The sequence below is a fragment of the Biomphalaria glabrata genome, chromosome 5 (assembly GCF_947242115.1).
Source record: "Biomphalaria glabrata chromosome 5, xgBioGlab47.1, whole genome shotgun sequence".
Lineage (NCBI taxonomy): Eukaryota > Metazoa > Mollusca > Gastropoda > Planorbidae > Biomphalaria > Biomphalaria glabrata.
In genome coordinates this window covers 40793963-40806865 of record NC_074715.1, presented here as the reverse complement: position 1 = coordinate 40806865, position 12903 = coordinate 40793963, and the positions used below count along the sequence as shown (strand labels likewise).

General features: G+C 35.4%; 1 protein-coding gene across 11 annotated transcripts in view; it reads left to right on the top strand.

Moving 5' to 3' along the window:
- LOC106064962 (microtubule-associated serine/threonine-protein kinase 3-like) overlaps positions 1 to 12903 on the top strand; it is a 132936-nt gene that overhangs the window by 55371 nt on the left and 64662 nt on the right. For all 11 annotated transcript variants that reach the window (XM_056029237.1, XM_013223634.2, XM_013223632.2 and 8 more), the window contains 2 exons: positions 5628 to 5832; positions 7285 to 7361. In XM_056029237.1, coding sequence (XP_055885212.1) covers positions 5628 to 5832; positions 7285 to 7361 — 282 coding nt within the window. The remainder of the gene's footprint in view (positions 1 to 5627; positions 5833 to 7284; positions 7362 to 12903) is intronic.

Genomic DNA, 12903 nt, shown 5'->3' with positions numbered 1-12903 from the left:
GCTTTTCTGCATTGAAGTTCTAACTGGTATATCTGTTGTTACCAGAATTACAACACTTTAAAAAAGTGACACCATTGTATTACCCAGCTGTAGTTAACCAAAGGACACAACATGTCCGTCGTGCAGCAAACTTTACCATACACTTACAAGCCCAGATTTTATTTTTAGTTTGTCTCTTTGAAAAGTGTCCATTTGGAAAGGAAAACTAATAAACTCTGAATGATAACGAAGAATGGAATTTTATTCTCTACAAGCTCTAAGCTCAAGCTGAACTAGATCTAAGTGTGATTAGCTCTCTTCTGGGTCTCAATCTAAGCTGAACTAGATCTATGTGGGATTAGCTCTCTCTCCTGGGCCTCAATCTAAGCTGAACTACATCTAAGTGGGATTAGCTCTCTCTTCTGGGCCTCAATCTAAGCTGAACTAGATCTAAGTGGGATAAGCTCTCTCTTCTGGGCCTCAATCTAAGCTGAACTAGATCTAAGTGGGATTAGCTCTCTCTTCTGGGCCTCAATCTAAGCTGAACTAGATCTAAGTGGTATTAGCTCTCTCTCCTGGGCCTCAATCTAAGCTGAACTAGATCTAAGTGGGATTAGCTCTCTCTTCTGGGCCTCAATCTATTCTGAACTAGATCTAAGTGGGATTAGCTCTCTCTTCTGGGCCTCAATCTATTCTGAACTAGATCTATGAGCTATAATCTATTCTGAATTATATCTATGCGCTGTACCTTATTCTAAAGTAGATCTATGTGCTGTACCATATTCTGAACTAGATCTATGTCCAGTTCCCTATTCTGAACTATTCTAAACAGGATCAAAGAACTTTTTTTAAAATTCTGAACTATATTTGTAAGTACTTTTAACTTATTTCAAAGAGATATACGTTTTATTATGTATTCTGCAAAAGATATAGTGCCATTCTCTTTTTGCTTTCTTGATTTGATGCATTCTGTGATGGATGTTTATCATGTACTGAAGTCAACTGTAGATGGTTGTTAGATTTCAATCAATTACTCAGCAAGAGTTTGGTTTTCTTGTTCGGGTGTATTCAATGTAGTTAAACAACAGCACAATGATAACACACATCTATTTTTAACTAGTGAAAAGATGTGGTCAACACTGATGAACAATGAATAATAAGTTTAATCCAATAAAAGGTCAGAGTCTCTGTCAAATAAAAAAAAAAGTCTTTACCCAAGAGAATCCTATCGCTAACTGATTTTCCAGTCTCTAATCCAAAATATCCCAAGCGTCACTAGTCCCGTTCAATATACGTCTTCTATGGTGCGTCACTAACTAATAATATAAACTAGGTGCCTAACAATTCTTCAGCATATATGTACTGAGTAGCGTAAGCTGCATCTTTTGTCATTTTCACAAGTCTGTACTTTGTGTCTAACAGCCAGTTTTTGAGCCGGATAAAAACACACTGTAGCATATTACACCTGGGCACTTTAGTCACGTTAGCGACATGAGCATCAGAACTAGTTTTATTTTGTACTTTGTTTGCCAATGTGCCTAACTCAAACTCAACTCTACTGTTATAGACTACTTTGTAAAGTGTGAGCATACATTGAATGCTTCATTCCGAATGGATCAAATCACCGTGAAAGTTGTAGCCAGTTCTGTGGAATGAAAAAAATCAGATCTTCGAGATGTATAGAATCTGCACTTTAAAAAAACGTCACACCCAAAGGGTGGATATGGAGTCCTAATCTATCTTTAATTATTACAAGTTTTGGTAGAAGGGCTTAACTTCAGTCGTGTATGTTTTTTTTTTTTTGAAAAAGTTTTATAGACTTTGCTGTTGAAAAACAAATGACTGCTACAGATTTGATACTGAAGCTTGCAATAGGCGGTAATAAATAACTGTAAATCCAACAGTGTATTGCCTCCTTTAAAAAAATCCATAAATATAAATGTTTGCACATTTAATTTTGAGTGGAATGAATGTTTGTCCTAACTTTGTTTGTTAGAGCCGATAGACATTTCTAAAGTGAAATGACAAAACATATTCAAGTCATCAGTTCAGAAAACAACAAAACTTTGAGGCCTGGAGCAAGAGTGCGCTGATTGACAAGGAGGTTTTCAAGGAAGCGATGCTGACGTCAAACTAAGATGGCGATTGGCAATTGTTTCAATTAGAAATCGTGGCCGTCTTTCTGATAAGCTACCGCTACAATGATCGACTTATTGACTCTTGACCTTGAGACACGCCCATTGAGATCGCATGAATTAATTTCGTTATCGGTCATGTCATTTCTCGTACGCATGAACTGACCTTTAGCTTTGGATGATTGCATTTCAGATCATTTGTGACTTGCAGTTGAGAATCGCATAAGTTTGATTCTTTTTCTTTCTCAATCGTAAAACCATAGGCCTGGTGTGTAGTTTAACTTGAAGAGCTTGATGGGCGCTAGTGATACAACTCTATTTCACATATCGGCAGTCAAAGGTGGCTTTTGTGGATTTTTCTTTTCTCGTTCTCTCTCTCTCTCTCTCTCTCTCTCTCTCTCTCTCTCATTCACTCACACACACACACACACACACGCAGATAGAAACTATTAAAAGTATATATTGTACACACATCGTTGTAGTAGTAATTAAAAACAAGTCTCGAGAACATTCCACACAAGTGTTGACCATCACTAAGATGTGAAATCAAAGTCCAGGTCTCCGATCATCCATTGAGAATGAGAATAACTAAAGGCGCAGTCTTTAAAAAAAACAAAACAGAGGAACTACATTGAATAATAAATATACAAAATAAGTATATACATTTATATCAGTATTTTTTAATATTAGTTTATGAAATGGAAAGTAGGACAAGCACAAGATAATTCTCAACGGTTTGCATTTACTGTTTTTTTTTTTTTTTTTTTACAGTGACTGTTTCTTACGTTGACTGTTTCTAACACTGACTGACTCTTTATAAATATTTCCCTTAAATTAGCAGGAAAAAAAACAACAACCGCCCACTTTCTGTTTCTTTCATAATTGTAACATTCATGGAACGTCAAGTTCATTGTTATGAGGGAAAAAAAGCATTTCCGTGAGATTTGGTGTTAAGAGCCTGTGGAGAGATATAATAAACTTGTATCTTTTGTTACTTGGGTCTAAATCAGTCAATTAATGCATAACAAATGGCGCTATATTATATAAATACTTATATTTCTTTGCTTAGTTTTATCTACAAACTATTAATAATTTAATCTCTAATTGAAAAATAATCTGTCAGCCAATTGTACACATTAGTTTCCTAACGGAGCGTTCTGGAGAAGACTTCGGGCAGAAGTTTGTCTTTGTATTACTTTGTTCAAGTCTGATGTTCGATAACTCATTCATACCAGCTGGGGGAGGAATCAATATGCACTAGGCGGAGAATATACACAGTCCAATCTTGTTTAGAGCATTGCAGCAACGTGACGAGTTAACCGTCTGAAAGTAAAGGATTGCATTGATTTCCCCCTGTTTGGAGATCTAGTTAGTTGTTCGGTCATGTCCACTGTGTACGACCACGCGAGAGGAATGTCCAGTGTGACTGGAACAATGGCTAGTAGGTCTGCGAAACAAGGAAGCCTCAACGTCCCTAACTTCTCCATCATTATCTATTTATGGTTCCATTAGCATCAGAGTCTCATTGAGTCTCATTGAGGATAAGAAGAAATACGAGAACGGGTGTACGGAAAGTCTCTTCTAGGGGTTAGTAACGAAACAAAATAACCCCTTGTTCAGTTTGTATTTGGAAACGTTTAAATATAGAGGTATTTTGTTTTCCTGTCATCTAAATTGTATCTTTTATAACAACAGCTACAACTGAGTATTTTGTTATTTTATTTCGCTCTCCAAGTGTAGCTTTTCATATGTGTCTAACTTTTTCTACAATGTGAGATCATGGTACTGCAATATGTAGTGCGAGCTTTGTTTTTGTCTGATAATAAAATGTAGATTTTTGAGGATTGAAATCTGCTGTCAGATTTGTTGCTGCCGGCTAAGGTCCAGTAGGTAGAAAGTATAAATCCATTTAGTAGATTTAAGTACCTTCTGTTACCCTATGGCAAACATGTGTAGTATTTCTTCTCTAGCATATCATATTCAGATACTCTCTAGCATATCATATTCAGATACTCTCTAGCATATCATATTCAGATACTCTCTAGCATATCATATTCAGATACTCTCTAGCATATCATATTCAGATACTCTCTAGCATATCATATTCATAGTTGTATCTGATGAAACAACCAAATCTCCGACTCCAACTCCAGCTGGTTTAGTGGCATTAATAAGATTGAACAAATCCAGGTTTATTGATTACCCCACAGGCAGGAAATTCTGTTGTTCAATTCTGTTCAAGCACACACACCACGCATTCTCACACATAGTAACACCATTTTTAAACCATTTTTAATTTCATTTTTTTTCTCATTTCGCTTCATAAAATTGATACAAATAATTTTAATATAAAAAAGACTGGCTTCATTATGCTTTATAACAAAATCGAAACCATTTATTTTACCAATTTTTCTGTTTCAATGACGTAGCCATTAGAGTCTATGCATTGTGATAGAGTTCCGTTAAAAGGTTTAAGATCTTTCATGTTTATGTTTGAGTCCAACCAGTAAACATTACAATTTAGAGATCTAATGGTCTTTGCATCTCATGAAAATTAAATTGAGTTCCGTACCTGAGTGTACAATCCAGATTTTTCTATGAATTCAATGTCTGGTCTTTTATGTTTGAGTCGGGATCTGAGATTGATTGATGGACTGGGATATTATGCAGTATTTCTATCATGCCTATTTCTTCCCTTCCTGTCTCTCACGTTCTTGCTCTTCTATTTCTTTCTTTCTATGTGTGTGTGTGTTTTCAAACATAAGCATGTATACATCTTGTGGGCAGAACATTTCCTGCTGGTCAATGTTGAAATAAAGGAATGGAATAAAGCTTGAACAAATCCAAACCTACACATCATGTATTTCTTCACATTCATAGCGTTCACATTTGTTTTATTTTGCAGCTGATCCAATCTCTAGCTATGTATCCACTCTGTTGGCTATAATATTGCTTCAGATAAAGAATTAATTGCACGTCCAAGTCATTGCCTCAGGTTGCCACCACTGATGATGTCCGCACTATTTCTTGTATTTCATGTTGTGAGACATCGGATGAGAGGCACACTGATCAATTTAATGAAGGCCTGATTTTTTAATCAGAATAAAAACTCTTGTCTATTAGATTGTGCTTAAGTTTTCAAAATTGTAGCGAGTTTCCGATTGTTTTGTCCAAGTTAAATCTTACAATGACTATTTCTTTGTATTACTTTTTGTTTTATTTATCCTTTCTGATCGATATATCATTCAGGACATCCTACTTTATTTCTACCTGAGCTAATTATTATTTTTTATGTAATTGTTACAATCTCATTTGCAAGAGGAATATAGAAATATCGTTTATTAGTTCGTTCATTAATCTATCAATTTCTCTGTCTCTCACTTCCAGTCTAGACAAGCAATAATTGTCACAGCCATATGATAGTCCAAAAAAAACAAAACACGCCTATTCTCTAGATTTAGTTTGCGGTCTACTCCATTACTGACCTCAGCAATGTGTGCTTCTATTTCACAGTCCGAGTTTCACATCGCTGGACCGAGCTCTCCGCTACCATCGCCGCTGTTACGAAAGTGCCGGGATGAGCTTCCATTCGGCGGCGGATCGCCCGGAGGCCTCAGACGATTGCAGCGGACTCTATCCGAGGACACGAAGCAGAGGCGACGAGAAAGTATGCCGTCCACTCCAACAGCGCCACACCCTCCGCCCACCCTGATCCACCGTAAGTAAAAACAAAAATGTCATTTTGTTAGTTGTTCTTTTTAGTCTGAGTATGCCCAGCATTAGCTCTATTTGATTTGGACACAAAAAATCTGATTTTACAGAATGCCATGGCGTGATACAATAACGACCATCGAAATACGTGTCAGGCAAAAACAGGCAATAGAGAATTTCCATGCTGAATCAGTAATATGTATTTAACATCCGGTTTGCCTTCTTTAAGTAAGCAATAAAATACCGTCAGAGAAACAAAGAAAAGAAAGCGATGTGCAGAAAAGTAGTGACGATATAGTGGAACAAAAAAAACATGTAACAAAAATGAAAATTGGTTGACATTTTGTAGTCAATAGACACATTAATAATAAACGTCAAGGTCGCTCTGGTGAAATATCACTGATGCCAGCGAAATAACAAACATTAATAACAAACGCTGCTAGAACAGGCTAGAAATGGGATTTTGTAGTGCTAAAAATGAAAAAAAAAATTATTAAAGTGCACACAAATGATAGCATGCTTTTTTTTTAAATACACAGACTGGATACTTCACTTCTTATAGTCCAGCACAAAGAATGAGATCATTGAAAGGTCCAAGTAGAGTAGTCTTTAGCAAACATATTTATACATGGATAACATATGTTTATCATCCAATATTTAATTTGTATCCATGTTCGGGTATTATATTTTAACAAAATTGTTGCCCATTTAAACAAAAACACATTTTTACTTATTGACATTTTAAGTTCTCCTCAAACATTTCATCATAACATAGTGCTGAATCTAAGGCAGAATAGACAAGTTCCACTAATAGGAGTCTAGTCAACTTTTACAAAATACACTTTGTCATTGTTCTTTATAACAATGTTTTTACTAACATTTTCCTAAATTTGTTTCTGAAGTCATTTCAATATCTCATTGTATACACACATATTTTAAAAATCATTTTCAACCTTCAGTTCTTGAAATAAATCTAAATAGATATAGATGAAGTAAATGTATAAGTGCAGACATTCTGTGTGAGCGCTTTATCTTTAATTCAGTGTTTTCTCAACACATCTCTAAATATCAGGTAAAATATAGAAGACTTGTATACCTGCTACTAATTAACACTTCAGTGTTATGTCTATTCTACTTTCTGAAGATGACCAGAGGTCGCCTAAAGCCTCTTTAAAACAGCGACACGTCTTTGGATGAAGTATCTCTCTACCTTGTGTGTATGTCACACAGAACATTGTATTGTTTTGTTTTTTAGTCTACATTCTATTTCTTGCTTAGCCATCCAGCTAGTAATATATTGTATTGTCTACAGCGTGGACCTATTTCAATCTGACCAACACGATTGATTGAAGGAGAGTGAAAACAAAACAAAAAACGAACTGTTCGCAATTCCCTTAAATAACTTTCTATCCAGGTTACTCCCCTTAACGTCCAACTGATTTTTGTTTGATTCTTTCAGATGTTGAACCTAGCAACCTCCTCCGCATGAAGAATACGGTCCTCGGCCAGTCAGCGCCTTCACTCATCAATAGTCTGGTAAGCCCTCTTTTTACCTTATATAGTAATGCACCAAAGATATTAGGATCAATTCGGCTATTATATTCACATATTGTTTTCGGTGGAGGTAAAGAGTATAGTAGAAATACATTGAAAGACAGGAAGAGGAAATTTAATTGTTTAAATATTTGCAGAGTGAAGTGCTTTAAAAAAAAGTATTTTTCACCAAAGAACACTTCTGTTCTGGCAACTCATTAAAAATATTGCGACACTGTTAGGTGATAAAACACACCATCATGTAATCTTTTCAAATTGCGCCCTGCTGTTTCATTATTTGTTGAGTGTCTTCAATATGAAACAAGTGTTCAATGTACATACAAAATATCATTACCGCCCTTGGCCATATTGATTCAATATGATTTGTCTCTGCTTTAAAAAAAACAACCCTGCTGCTGATGAAGTAGTGAGCGGGAATGGAACGCTATTTGGGATGTGCTGTGGAGAGAGGAAATGGAAGGAAAGCCGACAAACTCAAAAATGCATGGAATTAATTTTGTTTCTTTTATGTCCCTTTATGCCAGACATTTTTACTTGCTTAAAACTAAGACGCGTGTCTAAATCACGCTAAAATCAGAGGATCACTTCATAGCCTGAGGTGCAGACAATAACGTGATGTGGCAAACACACACACACTATCAAATTTAAAAACCTGCAATTAGAACTGCAGTATGTATATGTCTATATTTGATTATTCCTGTAATAACGTTTTATACAAATACAAGAAAGTGTACAAGAACTAAAATTTGTTAAGCCTTAGAAATGATGGTATAATTGTAATAACAAAATAAGAGGCAAATGTTTATATTATGTTTGTAATAGTGTCTTATTTGGACTTGATCGAACTCATCTTGTACTAGACTAATGCATACTCTTACAACTGTTTGAATATGTATGATTACGTATCTTTAGTAGCTGGGTAGAGTAAATTTTTCAAACTCTTTTTAGGCAAGTCCTAGGCGCTTGATCGACAGCAGCCGCGAGTTGTACAAAAAATCCAAGTAGCGATGAAGTTGAAAACAAAAAACAATCACTGTGTCAACACACTTTTGTCTCGCATTTGTCTCTGACATTCTTTAACATTTTATCTTTTTTGTTGTCATGTACTGATTTATTCCAACATTGACTACTTCTAAGTAGATCAATGAGACATTCACCTGTAACTGTACAAGTGTGGCCTAGAGGGCTCAAGGTACCGAGTTCTATTAAAAACAATGGGAGATATGTAGAACTAAGAGAATACCTGGTTCCTATTACATGTAATCCTTGCTTCACACTTGCTCCCGTCTTCTTTCATGTTTTCCGTTTTGTGTTTATTGTTTTTAGTTTTTTTTTGTTTTTTTCCTCAGTTTCATTTTCTTACGGAATAGCAAGTGTTTATCTATTAGCTAGCGAAGTCTAAGTAGTTTGGTTTGTATTTTCTCTGTCTAGCTGACGAACACTTTGCGGTCCAAATGTTCTTTGTTCTAACTTGGTTCCTGAAGAGTTTTCTTAAGTTTCTTCTCTGTCCCACCCTGTAACATATCCTTGTGTAGTATTAAATATATCCTGAATGTTGGTTCACATTTAATGACTAGAGTGCACCGAGTCTAGGATATAACTTGAACTGCTGGCTTCCTGTCACTAATGACTCTCCTGATACTTTAACTGTTTGTATCTATTTACTTAACAATCTGCCACTGTTTCCATGCTGTGAAGATGCCTCATGTCAATGAGAGGTTTCACTATTCAACTGTGATGACCAGTAGAACGGGATGCCAGTTGATCGTCAGGATCTAAAGGAGACCTTTGAGTGCTGATATGTGATGTGTTCTAGACAAACATTTTGTTTTCACTTTGCTCAGGTTTTGTCTGCAAACGGCAGATTTCTCTCACCACAAAACCTTTCAATGGAGTCTAGTAAAGGACTTAGTGATTAATACATCGAAAATAGCAAACTATTTTAGTTTCCTAAGATGTTTAAAAAAAAAAAAGAGCTATTTTTTATATATTTTTTTTTTATTTCTATGAAACTTTGCCATAAAGAACGTTTGTATCAGTGAGATAAAAGACTTCAATTATTTAGTTTGTCTTTTTGTATTATTATAATTAATTAACGACTGGTAGAACATAAAAGAAACCAACAAAAAAAAAATGGATGAATCCGAAATAAATGGATTTATGAAATATTCCATTTGAATATCTGGAATGCACATAATGAGGTTTTATGACATTGAACTGTTTATGACGTAGCACTGGTGCAGAAGTTACATTTATACCAACTGCTTTGTATTGTGATGTAAATCTTGTTGAAAGAGACTCATTAAAGTCAGCGAGTTTATTTGCAGCAACTGTTTGGCAAGAAAAAAAAATATTTGGATGTGTGATAAGGAGTGACGGGTGGTTGAAGGAGGATTATGGCCTTCAGGGGACGAGCTGGTTTTAGCCGGTCTCTGGAACGAGGGGTAGGGCTGGTCATGCCTTCCTCGAGCTGGACGTCACATTTCCCTCTGACGTCAATAGATTTGCAAAATTCAGCTGATAGTTTATTAGCTCTTTCTTTTTTAGTTTTTTTTTTCTCTCCACGGGATTATTTCCCCTAGTCCATCGTCTGGCCGGCTTCCATGGAGGAAATAGCCGTGCTAGAGAGGGCAGACTAACGGCTAGGCTTGAGAGATAAGGAAGTGCGCTGTTTAGTTGCTAGATGTTAATTAAAATCTATTTAGATTCTATAACCGGGTGATGTAGTTAATTCTATCCCATTATTCAGTCACACTGAATGACTTCCTTGATTGATAGAGTCTAAGATTTATATCAAGAAATGTATTTCCTCGTATAAACACGGTTCATCTGTTATTTTAACCTAAATGGTTATAGTTCAATTGAAAAGTCTTTCACTTCTAGCCGAATACATAAAGACGCACGAGTCTGTGCTATAGTTTGTGACAGTTAATGTTGGATCATCAAGGACGTGAAAATATGTTTCCAGATATGTTTTTGGTATATGTTGTAGTTTAAATAGCACTTACAGACTTCTTGGGACGTTTTGTTATATGTTGTAGTTTAAATAGCAATTATAGACGTCTTGGGACGTTTTGTTATCCAACTGTTTCTTAGCACTTTCCGTTTGTTTTTTTTGGTAGTAAGTTTTTATCTACCTTTGTTTTCTATGGGCCAGGGCCCCGGCTCAGTAAGTGTCCCCAGAGACACTATGACGTTGGGCCGCTGAAGAACAATGAAGTAAAAACAAACCGCTCATGAACATATAATGATACTTATAAATTGTAAATAAATCCAACCAGTCCAGCTATGACAAGAAAGAATAAATTTTATATGTACTGAACAACAGTGAGGCACTCGTCCTCTTTCCTCCCTAGAAGCAGCTAACCCTAACCACTCACACAACTAAAGCCTAACCACTCACACAACTCAAAGTCTACTTAACATATCTACTGTTCACAGTCATACTCCGGGAATACATAAAGGGATGGAACTCTTTCTTCAGAGTAACATCAAAAACATTACATTCAATCTCTCCATGCATACTACTGGCACAGACATACAAAGATCCTGATGATACCTAAATATATATGTGTATGTTTTGTTTTACATGGTAAACAAAATAAAATATGCTGATGTTTACATCAAGAGGCTGTTATCAATGTTATCATCAAGGCCTAAGTATGGGCTCATTATTGAATGGATGGCTCCATTAGCAGCATCAAAACATCTTCTTCCCTTGACGTTTTGTCTTCTCTAAAAGGTCGTTGTCTTGAATGAGTACTTTAGCTATCGTTACTGTAATACATATACTGATTATTGTAAGAGATTGACATACAAAATAGTTCAGAAAATGAGATGGACAAGCATCTAGTCGTCCAATGCTTCTCTCAACTCACTCTTGTCTCTCTCTGGTACACATTTTGTACACGTTATTTCTTCCACTTCTCAATACTTGAATCAAGTTGAAACTTTGGTGCACAATTATTCATTGTCCTTAACCAAACGGAAATCAATAGGAGAAAAATAATCAATTAGTTAATTAAATAGTGGTTATTCAATTTATCTTGTTTGAAATAAAATAAAAAAGGATACATCTTACAGTTTTGAGAGATGGTTGTAAATGTGGTGTTCTTCCCTTAAGATAAACTTTGTTTTCTGTTAAGTTTTTTTTTTTTTGTATTTTGATTATTAATAAATCAATATATTTAATAACACAAAGAATACATATAGATCTGCATGTTACGCATTACTATGTTTAATAATTACTTTTTAAGCTTTCAAAAAAAAAAAAAAAAAAAAAAAACACACACAACAGAAGTCGTTATAAGACAATATTGACCGCATAAATCTAATAAGTGGACATTGTAAACGTTTCTTTATGGCATCTCTGGATTCCGAGTGTCTGTAGGCGTCAGATTCTCATCATAATCAATGAAAACTTAATAATAAACATTTAAGGGGGATAACAAAAGATAATTCTTCAACGAAAGACGTGTTCTATAATTTCCCCTAATTTTTTATTTTTTTATGTTTAATACTTAACTAGAATCACTCACTTTTGTTAGTTTTTCATCTTTTTTATGTCCTCTTTTATGATCTGTAAAAAAAATACTCTTGAACATTTGACCATACAATAAACATACCGTTCAAACGTACATTTTAGGGTAGGGCATGATCACGTTGGTCCACCCCAAGGTCTCAAACTGATCTAAAGATACATTTTTAATTTACTCCTCAACCTACATTACTAATAACTAGTTGACCGGCGGCGTAGCATACGCCACTATTTTGCAGGGCAGGTCTTAGGCCACTGCAACGTATGCGACCGCAGTGGGCCCCGCGCTTTTATAGGACCCGCGCTAATTCAAAGTATAAATTATTAAATGAAACCATTTTATAACTTAAAACAGATTTCCCGCGCCCTCCTGTCGATTTACCAGGAGCTCCTGGAAATCTCCAGAAATTGCAAAAGATACGAAAAAGCCCTTAAAATATACGGAATATTTGACAAAAAATTTTCATTTTGGGGTGTCATTCAATATGGAAAACGCCAATACTACGCGCGAAAAAAAAAAACGGCTATATGCGTTAGCCGTAATTTTGAAATCTGGTTAAAGAAGCTTCTCACGCCTCAAACTAATCAAGAATTACTTGAGGTCAACAATTCTCAAAGATAGATTGAAACAATTGGTAATTCTTGCTATTGTGGGTGATCTATGTAGGAAACAGAATTATTATGATATACTGTATGCTACACCCAAGGCTTGTAAAGTAATTATGTACGTAGTAAAGAATGAATAAAATGCATAGACGAATTTATTTTCTAATACAAACTCTTTAATTTCACTTATTATTCGCTTCCCTACCCAAACTTAGCCCCCCGAAATCCGTTTCGCATAGGGCCCCACAATGTTTATGTCCGGCCCTGCTATTTAGTGAAGGGTGAATATACATAGTCGATTATTTGTTCTTTTTCCATGACTTCTTGGTCACAATGTTTAAGTCCGGCGCTGCTATTTAGTGTTTGTAAAATGTTTGTTTG